A 20,748-nucleotide genomic window follows, 5' to 3' on the forward strand; every position below is an offset into this window, starting at 1 on the left:
CCCCACAAAACCCCCGAGGCTGAAGCTAGGGATGATGTTTGCACAACCCCTTATCTCCATGTGATGACTCCCATGCAGTTTCGCCACAAACATTTTAGTGGCACCTTAGAGCAGCTTCTTGCAATTTCTCAGTAACCTGCCCTTTCTAAACAACCGTTGAACCGCTGGTTCTGCGTGGTGCTGACATTTGGAAAATGCTCCCCAAGAACAGGATCCACAAGACAACCTTTCAGCAGATCAAGCGCCCCCACTGCTGCTCCAGCACCCGCCTCCCATCCCCTCCTCCATGGCCAGAAGCCACACACAAGTGCTCAAGTTATGAAGTTCTTTGCTTAGAAAAAATAGTTAAAAAAACTGAAAAAAGTCATTATATATAATACAAGAATAAACAAGGTAAAGCCTACAAGACTACACCAAAAAACCCCCCACCCCTGTTATACAAATAACACATTAAAACATGAAGATGTAAAAAGAATTATGAGAATGCTTCATTTTAAAGATAATTCCAGATACGATTTTATTCTGAATTTTACAAATAACAAGCATTTTTCTATAAAAAAACCCCTAGGGTAAGAATCAATTTAGTTACATCTAGGAATATTTACATTCTCAGAAGACATTTCTGGATCTTTCTATATACAAGGCTGTGGGCATTACTGAAGTACCCCCAAAAGCAGTGTAAGGCCTTATGGTGCCCAAGTCGATTCGATGCTTTAAGAAAACCGTCTGCAACTGCTACGATGAAGGTTCTAGTCTACAAATACTGGAATAAAAAAATTTGTTCGCGGAGACAGTCCCATCCGTTTCCTCACGTGCTTACTGTGCTCACGTGCGCAGACCCCTGGAGAGTGTTAAAAAAAGAAGAGCCCCTCTGGGTGAGGATTTACAATAGAACCAGCTGTAAAACAGAGATGGGTATAACCCGTGTTAATCCCAAATCCCATGGGATCAGCCATACAGTAGTAGCATGATCACAGCTCAAAATGGAAGTCCTCTGAAACAAACAAACAAACAAAATATGTATTTTTACAGTGTAGTTCGGCGCACAGTGAAAATGTTCCAGAACACCTCACAGGCAGCACGCTGAGAGCAGTTTTGTGTGGAACTACGAAGGGGTTGTGCAGTTAAAAGAAGATGATTAAGCATTCAGAACCCAATCCTTTGCTTGATTTACTGCAGTCCCAATTCCCTGGGCACTGCACCACCTCCCTGAGCTGCCACCTTCCACACGGTACCTTGGGAACCAGGGAGGAGGCGTTCACACCTCCTACCAGAAGCAGTGTCGGAAGCCATCCAAAGCTGCCTGCTTCTGAAAGATGAAATACTACACAGTGCTCACGCGAGCATTACATTCACTGTCAGGAGTCAGAGAATCCAACAAATACAGACTGTGGAGCATCGCAAGAAATTAGGGTGAGTGATTTTGAGTATTTTTCCACTTGCAAGCAAAGAAACGAAAGTCACAGGATTACGCAACAAGCCCAAGATGATGAAAGCAGTCGGTCTAAGAGCTGGAAAAGAAGGGATCCCAGTTCCCAACTCGAGGCCATATGCTGTTTTCTGTGGTGAAGATACCATAGTATGCTTTGTTCTCTAGCAACAGAGAATTTTGCCTAGCCAGATAATTTTGCATAACCCGTACTGCTGCTGTAATACAGGTCATGGACACCAAAACCATTCAGTGTTTCCCAGGTGAAGGTTAGCCTGAATGTCAAAGTCTCTATAATCTTCCTCTGTAGTACAAGGAGCTCGCAGGTTTATCACAACTCCTCTTTCAAAGGCAAATTCTGTCCCTTCTCCCTTACAAAGTGTCACTCGCCACTTCTTGGAGGACAACAGGAGCAAAAGGCTTTCCCAGAGAGCAGGTCCTTCCCCACCAGCCACCACACTAGGCAAGATTCATGTTTAGGCATGGTCCTACACCTATCAACTCTTCCCAGAAGGGACCATCTGTGTGTGACTCCACCACGAGGCTGAAAAAAGCATGTCCCACACGGACCATGACTCACAGCACAGCCCTGCAGGGGGGTACGTGAACAAAACATGTCTCAAAAATGCAAAGTTCCAGTGGTCCATTTAGGGCAGAAAGTCAGACCCAATCCCGCTTCACACCAGAGGAACGCAAAGGGCCGTGCCAAGACGTGTATTTATGACAGTGTGGCCCCCGGCAGACGCCCCTCGAAACCCTGGGGCTTTATTCTGCAGCTGCATCTGCAGCCACACGTGGAGCTGCAAACCTCACCCATCACCAGCACGGATGCCACTCTAAGATTTGCCAACGACTGGACCAGGTCCTTTCATCCGCATCTCATTGGCACAGATCAGATCACCTACCAGTATTAAAACATTCCCTCCATTTCCTCTGGATACCTAGTAGTTGCATTCTGCCCAGCCACTAGAACATGCTCCTTGTTTTAGAGATAAACTTGAAAAGAGTAGGATAAAAAAGTAAATAAAAATTCACCCGGTTTGCTACATTAAACATACTCTACATTTCTGACTCATACTTTTTGTTTTTAAAAAGATAAGCAAGTTTGGGGTTTTTTTTGACACAGAAATTACCATTGTGTTTTGTAGTATTAGTCATAACCAGGAAATCCCCCAAATTGTCTGAATTTAAAAAAAAAACAAACCAAAACCCACAACAATAAAAAACCCCCCGAAAAATCTTTAGTAAACATCAAAATATTTAAACATTCAAGAACAAAAGTCTCACTGTCAAGGCACATACCTGGATAAAACAGTGGATTAACAGCTAAATCAGACATTAACTGGACTCCGGGGTTTAGGACAGGAATTTCCATGCTAGATCATGTATCAGGCAAGCACGTATCTTACATTTCAGGATATTTTCTGAAACTGTTTACAGGAAGAGACTTATGGGCCACTGTTGTTTACCTTGGCAAATTCATTAGAAGGAAGTTGCAGCTAAATGTGTTCTGTCTCAGATTCCTGCGGTTATTAGATAATTCTTCTACAACACAGAGAAAAGAAGCTGCTTCTAAACGTTCCAGTTCCTAGAAATAAGGTTTACAGAGAAAAATATCCATATCGAGTCTTAGAACATACTCTTTTGTTTGCAACGAATATTTCAAAAAAAAAGAGGTGGCAAGCCCAACAAATTGTATCATGCCTTTTGGGCAGGGGAGACCGGCTGTTACATGCTCTCTCCTGACATGTATTTGCTCATGTCAAGGCTGTGCTATGGTGCGCAGCCAGGCATGCAAAAATCCAAATTCTCCAGTTTTGCACTAGCTTCAAATCACAGGGTGCCTTTTAAACACACCTGCCAAGGGCCTGTCCACCTATGAAACAGGGGCGACACCGAACCTGCCCAAACCTTTGGATTTCTCTCCTCCAAAGAACTGATGCTAATGCTAAAACTGTGTTTCTCTCTATTATTCTCTGACCTGGGGACACTGGCCAACTTCCTGCTGCATCCCGAAATTAAAATACTAAATGATATAGGTGAGAAAATGCAGGGAAAGCGGAGCAAACCCTAAAGCTGAAAACCCTGGTAGGAAGGGTTTAAACACCCCAAATCACCATAGTCTACCCAGTGTTTTCTACTCACTGGTTTCTAGGACAAACACTCTGGAGGGCAGACATCAGTCCAACTGCAGGAGCCAGCTGCCAAGGTCGGGATACGGGGTATTGATTAACGAAAGGCTGGAATCAGCCACTGCCACCAATGTATTCAAATACAGTCGGAAAATGCAAAACTCCCACGACCAGCTGCTGCAGCAGAGAAAGGCCCCTACCAGCTCTGGCTACAAAGGTTTAGATGCTGTTTATTAAGTCTCTACAAGACAGAACGAAACACAAACAAGTGCCACAAGAGAGAAAGCTTTCACCGCTCACATCTGTCAAAATATAATCAGAATAGCACAAACGAGACTGGGTGTAGGTAAATATTGTATGTATCTGAAGAAACACAGGTAATCCCAAGTGTGCTTCCATGACCCAAGGAACAATTTCTTGGCAGACTGTTAACAAGATTTGTTTGTATTTAAAAAAAACCCCAACTAACAATTTGAAAACAATTCACTGATTACACCAGTTAAGTGAAAGAACAGACCTCACAGCAATCATACAGTTGGCACCTGAGAATCAAGAACCAGTGGTCAGAAATAAATCCTGAATTTTGTTCTCAGTACATTCCACCATGAGGTCAATGCAGTGGCACAGATCAACACAAAAATTTATCTCTAAATATATTAATTGTGTGCGTGTGTACGTGCACGTGTGTGAAAAGCACAGAATGAAGAATTGTTTGTCATCCAAATTGCAGAGATGACAAACAACTTACTCCTAAAACTTCCACTATGCATCAGAAGGGAGAACCCCGAACTGACACCACTCCCTCCACACACAGATGAAACCTTCTGTATCATTTAAAAGAAAATACGACCTGGAAACAGGCCACATTCAGGGTCAGATGTAAACAACTTGACCATACGGGCACAGTTGAAAACCAGCGTTGGAATCAAGTGAATTTTGCGAGCAAAACTTCAGTGCTGCAAATACTTTGTGCAAGACAACCCTTTCAAGCTACGTTGAGTTAGAACATAGCGAGTTAGAATTAATTGTCCAAAACCTCTGCATCTTTCTGAATGTGGTAACAAATTCAGCACGTGCAAAATCGTTTGAGTGGGATCAGGGAGAGGCTTGTTCTCATAATCTTCACTACAATAAATAAGTTTCCTGTCCAGTGACAGAAGTCAAGGAATCAAAACCAAATAGCAGCTTTTCCCGGCAATTTTTACTTCTTGATGTGCATTAGCTCTGGAGAAGGTTCACTGAAGAATCCAGGTACCCTGCCAGCCCTTGAACTCATTTTCAAGTATCTTTCAGCTGAACCATACACTTAAAACTTACAAAAGATCAATCTGATACTGTTCCATGGTTCTACTGCGTTAGAACAACTGTGGCTGAAAAATCTCACTGAAGGCTATACAGTATTTATGTTCATATAAAAAGAGAATGTATGGAGCACAGTGTTTAAATTAATAAATAAGGTTAAAATTACAGAAAACAAAGTGTTGCCACTAGCCCTTTCTAGAACGAATATTAGACAAGAAGTCCATTTAACTTTCAGTCCACCAGGAAGTACACAGGAGTTTCATCAAAAAGCTGTGCTTTTTAAAATCTCTGGATTTTCTTCTTCCTCCTTGGAATCCCTTGTGCTACTAGATGCAGGCCTGAATTCTAATCTGGGGAAAAGAAAAAAAAAAAAGAAAAGAAAGAAAAAAATAACTTAAAGAAATATATGAGAGAACAGAAAAAAAAAAATCTTTGATATCCTGAGCCCTGTTTGACATTACAGCCTCCTCATTTTAATGCTGCCTTCAGTTGGGCAGGTCCCTTCCTTACACCAGGTGTATGTTTATGTGCCATCTTTAACCAGAGCCGTGGCCAAAGGCTGAATGCTCACATGCCTTTTTAGGTCAGTTGAACTGAACTGGAAGAGTTCAGCCCTTCACCAGTACTTCTATGACTTTCAGAACCTAGAAAGATAGATTATAACCTACCAAGTGTCCCTACACCTTTATAAAGCAATACACTTTATGCCTTCCTTGTATGTACTTTTATTCAGTCCTCAGAGCAAGATGATCAATTTGGAGCCAAGAGCGGTGCATATGAACATACACACTTGGGAAGAGGGGCCAGGATTCCAGCCAAGCTCTTGTACCTTCAACAGAGCACTAACTATATTCCCTCTGACAATACCTAGGCAAGTCCACTCTTCTTGGAATAGAGAGCAGATGGGTTAAGATTGGAAGGTAACACTTACATTTTCACCATCAGCATTTGCTCAATCGTGTCCGGAAGAGGCATACCGTAGCTTTCTGGCAGAAATAAAGTCAGAATTCCTGATAGCACAGTCAGGCTCCCCATCAGGATGTAAGGCAGGAATCGATCATAGGCACCTAGCAGAAGGGGAAAAAAAAAAAAAAAAAAAAAAAGCTAGCATCAGTCCTAAGTCTCCAGTAACATTTGTACCTAGGTACAGGGATTTATCTGTGCAAGATGGCAGTAAAAAACAAACCACCCCGCCTCAGAGTCTGGTATCCAAGGCCTATGTTGTTATAAATGTGGTTTTAGTAATTCAAGAGACTTGGAAACAACAGCCAGAAGAGCTGTCCCTGCTGAGTCAATAATATTGTGAGTCTTCAGAGCACCTCTTCAACCTCAGGGCACAAACCACCATTTCTCCACATTATGCCCATTCCTCAGACATGCTGAGACCCCACTTCTACCTCCCAGTTTCACAAGACACCTGGACCTGGAAACAGAGAACAGCAGAAAAGGCCAACACCCCAGAGACAGGACACTGGTTTTGGGTAAAAAAGCATCGCTTTCCCCCCGCACGGCCTAGTTAACTTACCGAGGTAAACGAAGTAAGGCGAGAGGATGCTGCCCAGTCTAGAGGCCATGGAACTTGCTCCAACTCCCATGTTTCTCACCACTGTTGGGTAGAGCTCAGCCGTGTAAACATAAACCATTGAGAAGGCTGACGTGATCCCAAATTTCCCTATCATCACCAGCAGAGTAGAAAGTGCACGAATATCTGAAATTAAAACACAGTTAAGGACCTCAGTAAAGCCCTGACCATTCATGGTATCTCTTAATTCCATTGTGTTTGTGTAACTCCTGCCTAATTAATTCCAGTATCTTGTACATTTTTTTTCCCTGTACATGTCTACAAGCACAGGCAACGTTTTTTTAATTTTTTTTTTTTTAAAAAAAACTACCAGGATTCAACATTTTCATTTCCTCTTGAGCATGGGGCTTCCTGCCAAACAAAAAATAAGAACAGAGGAAGAAACACAGAGGTCCTCTCAGATTTCAGGGGCTAGATCTCTGCTATTGTAAACAATGCCATATATCTCTTTTAAATAAAGCAAACAAAGTTAAAACATTTGAAACAAGTTATTTTTGGTTTCCTGCTCTGGTTTTTCATTAACATTCCAAGCTACAAGTCAATAATGTAATTATAGGAAGCTGAGTGGACTTTAGCTGGGACAGATTTGAAAATCAAAACAGATCGTATCAGTGTCCAATCGACTCAAAGGACAGGAGGAAAAAAAAAAAAAAAAAAGCAGCATGTAGTTTACCTGTATAAAATAAGCAAGGCAGTTCTTAGGCCTTCTCTTTTGTTTGTTCTTTGATTTGTAAACACGTGCTAAGCAACAACACTCCCCACCATGTTCAACATCATTATCAGTAACGGCTCCATAACCCTATTAATCTAATTCGCCTAAAGATACCTATGGTTTGGTAATCAATAAATGTTATTTTGCCCTCCTTTCCAGTTGCCAAACATTATTTTAACTATCAACACTAATTCTGTACAAGCATCTTTGCTCATCAAAAATGCTTCCACAATGACTCCCTTGGGTGTAACTGTTTAAACAAGCCCTGAAGAGACAAGTCATTGACAGCTCTTTGGGAATTAAGTTCTGCAGCCTCTTGGTAACCTCTGCTTAGCAAATTCTGCTTGGCCTAGTCCTGGTTTTACACTTGGACCTTGCCAGGAATGTATATTAAACACAAAACTGGCCTACAATGCTAATCCCAACAGAACACAAAGCCAATGACACACCCATAAAAAAAAATATCTATCTGAACTGACATGTTGGGTGAGCTCCTTGTGCAGTCGCACTGAGAACCAAGGAAGAGGGGCAAAGCTAGGAAATTCCTATCTGTATTTAGTCCCTTCAGGACACTTTTCCTCCACATCTGCCCAGTGCGTGGTACTGCACCTCGCCTATCGTACATATTCGAGATGAACTAACGATTCCATACGTGAAGGCACCAGCTGAATGAAGAGAAGAACACAGCCTCCCAAGAATAACGCAGCAGCCATTGAATACCGTCGAGGGAGATTTCGAAGCAGCAGCCAGGAAATAATGTAGGCTGGAACTTCAGTCACCGCCGAGAGGAAACAGTTCAAATACACGTCTCCATGCAAGTTAGGTGTGTCAAGAGAAAGTCCAAAATAACCCACAGAGATTATCATCCTGAAAGAAGCAGAATAACAGAATCAGACAAATCTCTCTTCTTCCTGAGGTTGCCAAGAACCTTTCACATCTCCGTTAGGCACACAAATCGCTATGTGAGACAAATCCAGCGTCTGCCAGATTCGTTCACCTCTGAAGCAGCTGAAAGAGCTGACTTCAGAAACCGCAAGATAACAATTAAACAGCGCTGACGCTTTTTATGGTTCAAGATAGCCCTGAATAAAATACATTTTAAAATTTAAGAATAGCCTATTTAGCGTTAACACCATCAGGTAACCCCAGCGCTGTCACTAGCCTTGCGGAGGCGCAGGCCTACGAGCCCACGGCCACGGGTACTGGATGGTCCTGCAGCTACAGAGGTCATACTTCTTTTCAGATGCCACTGCATGACTTTGCAACTGTCCATCTCACTCTCATTCAGATCTTGCAAGGAAGCTCTGGGTCTCTGTCACTTTTAGACATCTCATTTGTCCCTGCTAGTCGTGCTGATGAAGAGCTGACTACTTTTTACATATGCCTCCATATTTTAGGTCACCCTGTTGTGAGCGTTCACAACACAGTGACAGAGCACTTCCTATCAGTAGTAGTTACAGCCTTAGCATGAAAGTTTGGACTACTGAATTTTATTTTACTGCTGCTGAGGCCTACAGTAGCTTTTCATTATGTTTACCCGGGAGCTCTGGGTGGAGAACACTGTTTCTGGGTTGCTACCCTCCATGCTTTGTGTGTAAGTCAGAGAGGAGGAGTATGGCATCCTGGCAGACCCAAACAAGCCAGGATTTTCTCCGCCATGCCCCAAGCTGGCCGGGCAGCATCCAAGTCACGTTTGCATGGCTCGGTGCCTGGGTTGGTCAGTGCAGCAGGACAGAGCTCGGTGGCCAGGAACTCTGCCATCCTAATTGTGCTGCTGCCAGATGAGAGCTGGCTTCCACATCATCAAGGGGAACACACAACTGGCCTTGGAGGCAAATCCTGTCGTGTCTTGGGAGATGCCGGGAGAAGGAGGTTACGCTTCACCAACACGTAACACATGGTAAACAAGGAAATAACAGGCACTGGATCAGGATGTGTCCAGGTGCAACAGTGAGGCACAGACCACTCAGCACTTTATCTCCTTCAGCATCTGTGTTAGAACAGAACCTGGAGCAAAATTAGCTCTTCCTCCTCCTCACTTCACACGGGAAGAGCCTTCACGGTCCAACTGTTTAAAACAAGTTTTCTAGTGTACCTGGGAAGGTATGGAGCCATACAGCTGAGGGTAACCCCCTGCTGCTGCGTGCCCTGCCAGCTATGGTTATTCTTCTCAAAATTAATCATGCAGTGTTTTCCACAATGCCATGCAACCCGCCCAGCCTCTGCTCCTGGGAGTTATTTTTATATGCAATAAACTGTGCTCACTGGAACTGACTTTCAGTAGCAGTTTGCCTTAGCTTATCACATTGGCAAACCTTGATACAGTTATAAATTTTCTAAGAAAACTTGAAGCCAAACTTCCTCCTCCCTGATGCAAACTCAGCGAAGGGGTTAGTTTAAAGGCCTGTTACTTAAAATTAACAAAACACCCAGCAATACGTAAGGGTGATATACTGCTATCTGCCACTGTCCTCTTTTACAGAGCTTCTTTTATGAGATCTTTCAATTCATAATGCAGAATATACCACTGGTATGCTACGGGCTGGAAAACACTGCTGAGTTAGTACAAGATGCTCTGTATTTTGGGAAATTCATTAAAAGGAGGTTGGACAACTGGCACACAAGGTAAAAATAGTAGGAAAATTGCCCAAATCAGCCAAATACACGAGGAGGTATGATCGTCTAAGTCAGTTGCACACATTTGACTTGTCCTGCCTACCCTAAAACTTAATTTATCGTGTGGCAAAAAGCCCTTCAGCAGATGGAACGGATTACATACTGCCACACCATTGCTTCCCTCGGATGCTCTGTCCTACCAGGAATGCTGTTCAAACAGGTTTTCCATTTGCTTTCTACAAACACACACACACACACAAATCAGCTGTGCCTAGGAACTCGCTACTGATCTACTCCATGCAGATTAGAAGTTGGGCCGTCTCAGTTCTCCAGCTCAGTTCCAATTAAAGGTGAGAGAATTGGACTTGGAGGTAAGACAACAGCAAATGGAAATTGTACTGACATTTTTGCAAAGAACCGACACTACTTCTCTTTTTTTTTTAAGCTGTTTTCTGCTCAAGTTCATTTCTCAGCAAGTTTGTAACATTGAGCTTGGTGATGGGCAAGGAAATCTGGCTTAAATATTAGCCAAGTCATCCTTTGACCCAAAAAGCCACATCAGCTTGTATGCACTGGTGGCTCCGTGGACTGGACTCCAAGGCTTTCCCTCACTAAAACTGAGGAACATTGGTCAAAAAGACAGCAAATAGACTTAGCTCCCAAGAACTGGAGGGACCTTACTGGTTAGGACACTGTAGGTACATGCAGTAATTAAACCTCACTTTTATAGCCTCAGGTTACTCTCTCCATTTTCTCTTTTCTCGACAATTATAGCTTCACTGAGATTTCCAGCAGAGGACAATGACACCCATTTAATCAAATTGAGCATAAAGTATGGTTTCAGCTAGTGCAAAACCAAGCTAAAGATGGCCGGTAGACAGAGCAGCTAGCAGGAAAGTCTGATTAGAACTTCAAAGGCAGCTTTATCCCTTTAAGAGACAATACAAACGAGATGGGAGGATCACCCCTGTAAGTCAGGCATGGCTGTGTTCAGACCGCTGGGCAGCAGTTCTCTCACTGGGAGAGCGCATGACTCATTCCTCTTACAAGACTTTGTTACAGTCAGATGCAGATTCCCCAAGGCCCAGGATCAGGCAGGATTCCCACACATCACTGCCAGCTGATCTGATTCTTGCTCAGTTCGGGGTATGCTTGACTGCTTCAGAAAGAACAAACAATCCAGATGTGTTTCTAGACTGTTACTGAAACAAAGAATCTACATAACCAGAATTTTGTTGCTCCAGCCAGCATGCTGCTTTTTGAGCTGGTTTTATCCGTATCTCTCCAGAATACCTGAGCGTTCAACAAGCGGGTTCTAATTGTTTGGCTGCTTTTGTGTTGACGTACTCCTGAATCACACTTACCAAAGAATCACTGACATAATTGTGATAGTTAGGATATTTCGGGTTTTCATTAGATCCAAAATGGTGTATGTCTGTTGTTTCTGGGAATTCAAATCTTGCATCTGGAAAAAAAAACACAAACCCACCAAACAAAAAAACATGGGAACGTTAACTTCCTGCAAGTGGAATTACTGTGAAGGTAAATCCCCCCCAACTTATAGATCAGTATTTTGATACGCTGCAGAGCTGAAACAGGTGCCTCACTTTTAATCAAACACATAGAAGCCACAAGAGCCAACAGGTTTGTCAAAGTAGTTGCTCCTCCCTCATTTAAAGTCACTTAAAATTTAGTCTGAAATTGGCAATATTTTTCTCTGCCTGAGGTGTAACAAAGCAACTGTTTGTTGTTCCTTTTACACTTGAATTACAAAGCCACAGCGTTTACATGTCACTTCTGCCCAGTTTTGAGCAGTACGCCTCGAGGATCATGCAAAGCAACTGCACCCAGACAAGAAGAGAGCAACAAGGATGAGGAGACATGTGAAAAACATGATCTGTAGAAGCAGAGGGTTTATTTAGCCTAAGGGCATCTTAACAGACTAAGAATGGTCTTCAAAGATCCACAAAAAAAAAAAAAAAAAAGGTGATAAACTGTCCTCTATGTCTACTGCAGGCAAGGCAAGAAATAAGATTAAACTGCAGCAGGACAGATTTAATAAATGACTGCTCATGCTTGACCTAACAGTAATGTATTTAAACTGAGACAAACTGGCTAAGGAGCTGAAGAGTCCCCATCATGATTTAGCCTGGTTTTGGGATCTTCTAAGAATATAAGCAAAAAGACAACAAGTTTCTCCTATCCCTATGAAACTTTCCAGCTCCTCAAAATAAAACTACTTCCATGGAACAATGCAAAGTTATTCATCAGTAAAGCATGTGAACAAGTTTTATGCTTGATTGTAAAAAAGGAAAAAATTTTTTTTTTTTTTTTTTTTTTAAAGTTTAGACCCCTAACAAGGAGTAACAAAGGAGAGATCTTTCAAAATATGTAAAAGGTGATTTAAGAGGACAAGTCCCATTCATTAAAACTATCAACTCTGATAAAGCAATGCTATGGCTGAAGCACCCCAGTTTTCTACATACGTCATATTTTTGTTATCACAAAATATGTTTTCAGGATTTATCACTGGTTACTTAAAAATACCATTAAATTGATGAGTAACAGTTAGAAATCCAACCGAGAAAGAAACAAGCATCCACCTTAGCAGGTCAAAATTCTCAAATAAAAAAAGTAGTACTGAAATATTTAAAATGTTGACACTTTTTGAACTGTAAGCAGCCAAGACACCTCACAATATTTAAGTGAAGACTTCTCTTTCCACAACCAGGAGAATCACTCTTGCCTGACAGACCTCTATTATGTGCAAGCACAATAAACTGTACACAAAGATTACTTCCTCCCTTGGTTTTTCAAGTCAGAGTGACCTGAGTATGTCAAATTAAATTTCAGTACTTTTAAGAAGTGAATGCCTTTTGCTGGCACTGTGTACTCCTTCATGGAATGTGCAAATGGTTATCAATAAAAGTAAACTATGACTGCAGCTTCAAAATAGTGGAATTACTCACTACTTTCAACTTTTCTGAACTCTTTGCCCCCGGTCTAATACACCATCCTTTACTCTGTATTAGTTCAACTTACAATACTTTTCTCCTTAAATCAGGCTGGTCCAGCAGAAGTAGCTGGATGTATTGCAGGACACAAGACACCAATAAAGAGACAAAAGGAACCATAAGTTTAACTTATTTCCTCATCAACCTCCCTTCCATATTCACTTACAGATGTTTCTTTTGGCAAGCTATTGCTGGACACTGATTTTGGGTCCTTAATTCTTGTTCCTCAACTCAAAAGACACATTTATTTCCTCAATGTCTTGTATCTGAGCTAATGGGAACATGAAGCTCAGGTAACCCCTGCAGTCAGGTGAAAATTTTTTTCCCCGAGTGGTATTTTTTATTCTCCAGGTTTTCAGAACAAGTCTGATGTTCGTGCAAACCTCAGTGTATCTGCTTTCAGAAATCTTCACTTCCTACAAGAGGCAAACAGTTCTTTACAGTTGATAGCTTTCACTGTGCCTCAAGCCCAGCCTCCACCACACAAACTGCAGTCGGCTTTACAGCTCACAGCCCTTTCTCATAAATCACATGATCTTTCCTAAGTACTCTCCAGTTTTGCCACTATTTGTTGCCAAGAAACCAGCAAACAGGAAACAAAAAAAAAAAAAGGAGAAAAACCAAACAAATTACAAAACAAAATCAGGAACAGTAAAATTCAGAGAGTCACAGTTGATGAGAAAAAAAACCCACCCTGCCTTTTAGGAGCTGGATGTGCAGACAACATAATCCTTAACAGGACAGGTTAGAACAAGCAGCTGTAAGAAGGGCAGGGAGGGCAAAATGGTGACTTGAAATCAGACCAATTATCCTCAAATTAATCTCTGACAATTATCAAGACTAAACTGTGATGTATAAAAGCTTTGATTGTGCTTTGCTTCATTTGTTTCTCAAGGACTCTTGACTCCTCAACTGTTTCCTGAGGTCCCTTTGTTTGTTTAGGTAAGATTGAAACCCTCGTTAGGCTCCTGTAAATCACTGAGAGCAGACCCAAGGCCTTCAGTGGACACTTGGGCAACTCCTAGAATGCGAAAACTAAGATAAGGGAGAACTCGAACAAAGAGACACAGAGACCCTGTCCTAGGGAGGATGATTCTGCTGATTTAGGAGGGAGGCACCTGGACTTTCCTTCACAGCGCATGCTCTGGAAAGAGGGTCAGCCAGCGAACACCGTGAAGAAGACCGCTTACTTCCTCCCTCGCCCACCGAAGACCCTCACCCTATTTTCACTACGCATGCTCAGACTATGTAAGTGAATTCTGGGAACTCATTATTGTAAGACACCGCTTTCGAGGAAATCCAATGAATATATATGATTTGTGTCTACGTAAACTGGTGTCCCTTACTAATTCTTGGGGGCCCTTGTGGCGGAGAATCCCCAGGGTGACCTCGGCACTGCTAATAAAGAATACCTGCTTAACAGGAAAAAAAAAATACTGTTGAGTCCATTTCTTTGTTTCAATCCAAACAGTTCTATCCCCTTCACAAGGGATAATTCAGCCAAGCAGGCCCTATCTGTGCTCTGCAGCTTGTCTGCGACTAGTCACCTGCTGGATCCTAACTGGTTTTGAAATCTCCCGAACCTAAATATTGCAGGTGCTGCTCTCCAGCTGCACGGAGCCAAGGAATCCTCGGAGCAGGAGCTTGGGTTGCTTCTCCATCCAGAACTCACGTTCCAACTGCACGATGGCTAAGGGCCAGCCGGATTTCTGAGAACCAGTCTGCAGTGTAAACATGTTTCCTAAAAACTCAAGAGAGGCTGTGAGCCTTTGCTTCACAGCTCTTCAGAAAGCTGACAGAACAGCATAAACTGACCACTGATGAAGGAAAGTTCTGCACAAACTTTTCAGTCACAGCATTCCTTTTATCGTAGAAATGGTTTGGGCAGGAAGGGACCTTAAAGATCATCCAGTCCCACTCCCCTGCCCCGGGCAGGGCCACCTTCCACCAGCCCAGGTTGCCCAAAGCCCCGTCCAACCTGGCCTTGAACCCTGTCAGGGAGGGGGCAGCCACAGCTCCTCTGGGCACCCTGTGCCAGGGCCTCACCCCCCTCACAGGGAACAATTCTGCCTTACATCTAATCTAAATCTACTCTCTTTCAGTTTAAAGCCATTATTCCTTGTCCTATCATTCCATGCCCTTGTAAAAAGTCCCTCCCCAGCTTTCCTGTAGCCCCTTTAAGTCCTGAGAGGCCACTATAAGGCCTCCCCAGAGATTTTCCTTCTCCAGGCTGAGCCCCAACTCTCTTGTCTTCACAGACATACTTTATTTCAAAAAGACAAGACAGGCTTTACTTTAAGAAAGAAAAAAAATGGCCAGGAATTCTGGTTTTTAAACAGCACCCCATCACTGAGTTCATTTTCCCTTGAGTATCAGAATATTAATCTGTGTTTCTGAAAGCCGACATGCAATGATTTATCTGTAAATAAGCACCATGTACTTCAGCCCACCCTGATGCCAAGGTCAGCATTTCCCCTTGTCCACTGTTCCCTGGTGCAACACCCCTACTCTTGCCCCTGCCTTCTGCTGCTCCATAGTCCAGCCCCACTCAGAGATGGCAAAGAGATCAGTATTTCTTTCTAAGAACAGGCGACAGAGGACTCCAGAAACAAGGACCTTAAGCAGATGTTGGAGCCAGAGTCTATTTTCCATTCTCCTAGTGCAGTGCTGGCAATAGGCAAGTTTTTATGCCTACAGCATGAGAAAGCAGAAAAAAAAAAACAGGAAAAAAGCATGTTCTAATGAAAATCCAGGGGGAAAGCTTCATAAGAAGGTCTGGGTTTTCCTAGAATTCTGTCTGTTCCAGCAAGACCAGAATGTCTGTCCTGCTATCTGTAAATCTGAACAAACAGCTTTGTTTGCACCTTGGCTAACTTCAAGTGAAGCTGTTTCCATCTCAGTAGCAGACACACTACAGTTTAATGGATAACCACTCTCCTTCACCCGGTACAGAGGCCTTGTAAAGCAAGTGAGTATACAAGGGATTTTCCCAGAAATGACAAGATAATGTCAACTGTCAGCCAGAAAACAACAGGGCAACTGCCCAGGCAGATTCTACAGATCTGCCTAGAGAGGTGCTCAGTCTCCTGGATTATGCAAACAGTTTGTCTGTCTGACTTTTGGAGGTCATGCCTGAATGAGCGTGGAACTTTTTCCACATCTTAAGGTCACCAAAGAGCTCAGGGAAAGGGGAAATACCTAGAGGAAACACCTAGAGGAAACCAGACTGTGTTGGAAGAAACAGAAGGGGAAGAAAAGATACTGCTAGCTAATCCACCCTAAAGGGGCTTAAATTTTGCTTTTCTTAATGTGGAGTAGAAATGAGAGTTAAATATGGAGTTGAACTAGAATAACATCATTTCCAGTTCCACTGGCCAGGACTAGTCCTGTGTTAGACTTTTACAGAACTGTATTAGACTGCACAAGCATAAAATCTGTTCAGTGCAAGCGTAGATCACAAAGCAGTAGGTACCTCAAATTCATTGCCTTCCCCCCAAAAAACAGTTTAAAAGGAAAAAAGTGGCTGTAAACTGGAACAAAAAGATGTTTGGATTAAAATGATATGTTGGCATTCCCACAGGAACGGGCCAGCAAAGGCTTTGCAAATCTCAATGAAGCAGGGAAAGGGTATTCTGCTTCTCAGGGAAATGATGACCTTTTGTGCATTTGAGAAGTACATAATATGCTGCGGGCATAACGCGATTTGTACGTCTGGAAATTAATCACTTTACATGGTCATTGACAGGGCCAGCCAACAACTGGACTGTTAGAGGAATCTTACCTCACTAGGGTCAAGTATTACATCCGGGGCCGTAATGCCGTTCATTTTTGCAGCCTTTCGGATGATGTCTTCTGCCTCTTGAAATCTTCCCTGGGAGATCAACCACCGTGGAGATTCCGGAATGACCCTGGAGAAAAGGTTCAGAATAACGAGCCTACATTTCCAGGAAAAGCACTGCTGTAGGCACCAACACACATTGTTCCAGGCCTGAATTGCTCAAAACTTGCCGTATCTTGCAGAAATTAGAGGAATGACAACAGAAGTCAGATTTACAAGAGCAGACTAGCATCCTGAACAAGAACAGACTAAAATGCGTTTGTGGATTTTTAGAAGTACTAAAGAAATAAGCAATGACTCAGAAAAAAAAAAAGTAAACAGAATCTTCAAAGTATGGGAAAAGTTTAATTAAAGAATTTCTGAAATATGACACACAAGCAGCATGCATTAAGAGGCATATCCTTAGAGAGTAACACATATAAAATTAGTAACTGTAAATACTGTCAGACAAAGGCAAGTCAGAAAGCAGAATTTGCCTGAGTCATTCAACTCTGTAAGAAACTGGATGGACTCACAAACCAATGCTAGTGTAAGTGAAGAAACACCACCACCATGTGGTCTATTGAAACATTACATGGCACCTAAACAGTATTCATGAACTATGGAAGAGAACACAAGTCCCACAGATCTGACAAGTTACAAACCCCAGTATGTGCACATCTGTGTCACCCTAACGTTGCCCAGCTTCCCAAAACAACTGGTTCCTCATTCTGCCCTTAGTTCAGGCCTACACTTAAAAGCTCATGGATTTCAGCTGGTGCAGAAGGGCGAGTTTTACTTTTTCTTTGCACGAGCACCACGATTTTATAGAAGCCTACAGAAAATGAAGGAGAGGCTCTTCAGGCACGAGTCACATCACCCACAAAGCTACGGACTTGGAGCTAAACGACTGGGAATAGCAGAGGACACAACATCCATTCTTCACCTGCCCAGTCCCGAATTTCATTGCTACAGGCTGGTTGGCTTGGAGTCTGGATCTTAACAGTCTGAAGAATTTTCACTCAGTTATACTCACCACCAGAGCGGGATGCAGAGCAGCCCAGGTAAAGTAAGTGCCAGCAGCAGCATCCGCCAGTCTCTGATGAAGTAAGCAAACAGTGGCAGCAACATGTAGCCAAATGCATAAAATATGCAAACGCCTAGCGTGCAGAACAGCACACGAATTGATTTGCCAAGAATTTCTGTGCCTGTTCAAAACAACAGAGTAAAGATTAGTATTTTAACGTCATAGCAACCAAGTTAGTTACCAAAAATACCTCTAACAATTGGATACTGCACCGGATAGTTACAATATATGGCACGCTCTGCCAGCCAGTTTTAGAGGCACCACAGATCCGTTCCGTGTAGAGATCCTGCATCAACTCATGTAATTATATGTAGAAAAGCAAGAGAACAGTGCTGTACAGTATTTCTGTAGCTCAAAGCAGCTAATAATTCTGTAATTTTATCTTCTCAGAATCTCACATTTTACTTGAGGAGCTAAAACCACCTGACACACTACGAACATCCACAGCAGTTAACCTCAGCTTGATCTCTACAGGGTCCTCTCCAGCTTATGGAGAGAGACCACCTTCTGCAAAGGGTAATTCAGAGCTGCCTAAATTAGGTTCTTGAACTGTATCACCTTCTAAAAGACTATTTCACTATTAGCCAAAAAACCTCACAGTCTTTTGGTGTACCCATGCGGAGTTCTTGTCGGGTCACCAACAGAGGCCAGGCTACTGGCAGTGGAGTTAAATGAGTGAACGGGGGTCAGTGCTTCCCTTGGAAATGCTTTGGGACCTGCAAATCAAGAGACATAGAGAGAAATATAATCTTCCTCGTTTCCAGAAATCAAGGAAGATTACAGAAGCTGCGTCAGGATGTCTGCAGTGAGGTTCAGCCCAAAAGGAATTTCTTGTCAACACTTGGTACCTTGGACAGTGAGGCCACCGTAAAATAATTAATAATTTAAGAAAAAAAAATATCTCAGATTCATAAATTAATTCACATTCTCACAACCAAATATGGTGTTAGTTACTGAAAGTATACTGAAAGTATACAAAGTGAGAATCATTACGCCACTGAAATGTTTACTATGGGCTGTTTAAAGGAGACTTTATAATGCTTGCTCTCTTTTATTTTTTCTTTTGCAAGTTTTTAAATCAAATAGGAATTTAGGCCCCAAAATGGACAACAGATATCCCTAAAAAAATCATGTCCTACATGTCTTATCTCTCCAACTAGAAGATGGATTTTCTTTTGAATAATCAATTTCTGTTTTTTTGCTTTTTTAGGATGGTAAGCCACAGAATTAATTCAGATTGCACCTCTATGAACTTGAAACTTCCAAGGAGAGAACGAATTATCCGCGTGTGGTGAGGACACACTCTTAACAGTGTTGCTTGGCAAAACAAATCAACCCTAAGCCAGTACTGAAAAGGAGCAGGAAAAGCACAAAACAAAGAACACATACTGTGCCCAGCAGGACTTTCATACCAAGAACAAATGCTGCCACGTAGTTAGATATCTGTCCCATGCCGACCAGCACAAAGAACACTGAAAACATCTCCCAGCTGGTAGAGAAGACCTGTATGAAGCTGAAGCCAGTCTGCATTGCCATAGTTGCAAACAGCACATTCTTCCTGCCAAATCTTCCATGGACAGATTAAAAAAAAAAAGAAAAAAAAAAGTTTATACGACATCATGAATGAAATCTTCAGAAACAAACAAACAAAAATATTACTCATATGCATCCTTAAGGAGATACAAAACATCCGCAAAAAGCAGAGGTTCAGGAAACATGACACAGGCACAACTAACCTAAATACATTAAAACAATCCACTGGCCAAGAGAAAATAATATTTTAATGGCTTCTAGTTAAGTTGCCTTTACAGATGTGCTGGAACACTATTCCTTTCTTACTGGTAGGATGAGCAGGGAGACAAATCACTGGGAGCACATTATTTAAAACGCAGGAATATTAGATGAGATGCTCCTTCTCTGTGGAGGCACACAGTTCATGACAGATCGGTGTGTTAAAAAAGAAAAAAAGGAAAGCTTCTGGAAGAGAGGTAAACCTCAGGTTTGTAAGATGAAATTATCAGTAAGTGATCCCATGCTGCAATCTTCATTTCACTTGGTAAAAAAAATGAACCAATTTAAGGGACTCTAGGATTTCTATCAATGAATTATTAAAAAAAAAAAAAAAAGAGAAACTAAACTAAAGCCAACCCATCAAACTCTTTTTAAGAGTCAGTGCTCACGTCCTGGCCTGAGCAGCCCCACACCACAAGTCTGGAGCCTGTGACAGGGCATCTGCTGAGTGCAGGCTCACATAACCTCACCCTGAAGTTAGGACTTGCCTAGGAGGTCCACAGCTGGTACCACAAGCCTCAGGTAGGTCACAACACGTTAAGAACAGACCATTATTTGAACCTGAAAAATATTTTGTTCGTCTCAATGTCACGCCTGGCCAGCTGGCTGCAGGACCTTCTGTACCAGATGGGCAGATGGCAGCAGCAGAACACTGTACGCAGGCTCTTCGCGGGGCTGCTGGATGCACTTGGCCTCTTGACCGTGAGGTGAAGAGGCTGTTCAGTGGCTGAGAGCTGCGTCGGTGGCGCCTCAGCTGCACCTGCTGAGGATCTGGGTCACCACGGGAAGGAGCTGTGGGAGACTCCCGTGACTCTGAAGATGGGAAGCTTGTGGCTTCTGTTTCTGCTTCACCATGGAAGACATTCGCCACCCTTGTAGCAGACAAGGGGCTGGAAGCTCTTCTGAATGCAGCACCCGAGCCCTGCGGCAGCACCGTGATGAAGGCGTGGGAGAGTCCCCACGGCCAAGAGGGGAAATCGCCCCACACCTTCCAGTGCTCTGCCCCGGGAGGAGCTCTGCCTGGGGAGGGCTGACAGCCAGCTGGGAGCTCACGGGTCAGCGTTAGCGGCAGACCGACGCCAGCACCGCTGTGGGTGTCTGCTGCAGACCACCTCATCAGAAAGAGGTAAACGTGGCCTTCTTCAACCAGCCACAGGGAAGCCTCATGTTCAAAGGCCCTGGCTGTCACGGGAGACTTCAACCAGTCCAATACCTGCTGGAAGGACAAGGCCCAGGAGGTTTCTGGAGTCAGTGACAACTTCCTAC

General features: G+C 42.9%; 1 protein-coding gene across 1 annotated transcript in view; it reads right to left on the minus strand.

Moving 5' to 3' along the window:
• Positions 1–506: 506 nt before the first annotated feature.
• LOC113485139 (solute carrier family 22 member 5-like) overlaps positions 507–20,748 on the minus strand; it is a 30,687-nt gene continuing 10,445 nt past the window's right edge. Inside the window, exons 3-10 of the mRNA XM_026858073.1 lie at positions 19,104–19,258; positions 17,641–17,812; positions 16,569–16,695; positions 11,138–11,238; positions 7,810–8,024; positions 6,389–6,571; positions 5,795–5,930; positions 507–5,213 (exon numbers count right to left, since the gene is read on the minus strand). Coding sequence (XP_026713874.1) covers positions 5,126–5,213; positions 5,795–5,930; positions 6,389–6,571; positions 7,810–8,024; positions 11,138–11,238; positions 16,569–16,695; positions 17,641–17,812; positions 19,104–19,227 — 1,146 coding nt within the window. The 5' untranslated portion in view covers positions 19,228–19,258 and the 3' untranslated portion in view covers positions 507–5,125. The remainder of the gene's footprint in view (positions 5,214–5,794; positions 5,931–6,388; positions 6,572–7,809; positions 8,025–11,137; positions 11,239–16,568; positions 16,696–17,640; positions 17,813–19,103; positions 19,259–20,748) is intronic.

This window comes from Athene cunicularia, assembly GCF_003259725.1.
Source record: "Athene cunicularia isolate RWA chromosome 13 unlocalized genomic scaffold, athCun1 chr13_part1, whole genome shotgun sequence".
In the NCBI taxonomy this organism is placed as follows: domain Eukaryota; kingdom Metazoa; phylum Chordata; class Aves; order Strigiformes; family Strigidae; genus Athene; species Athene cunicularia.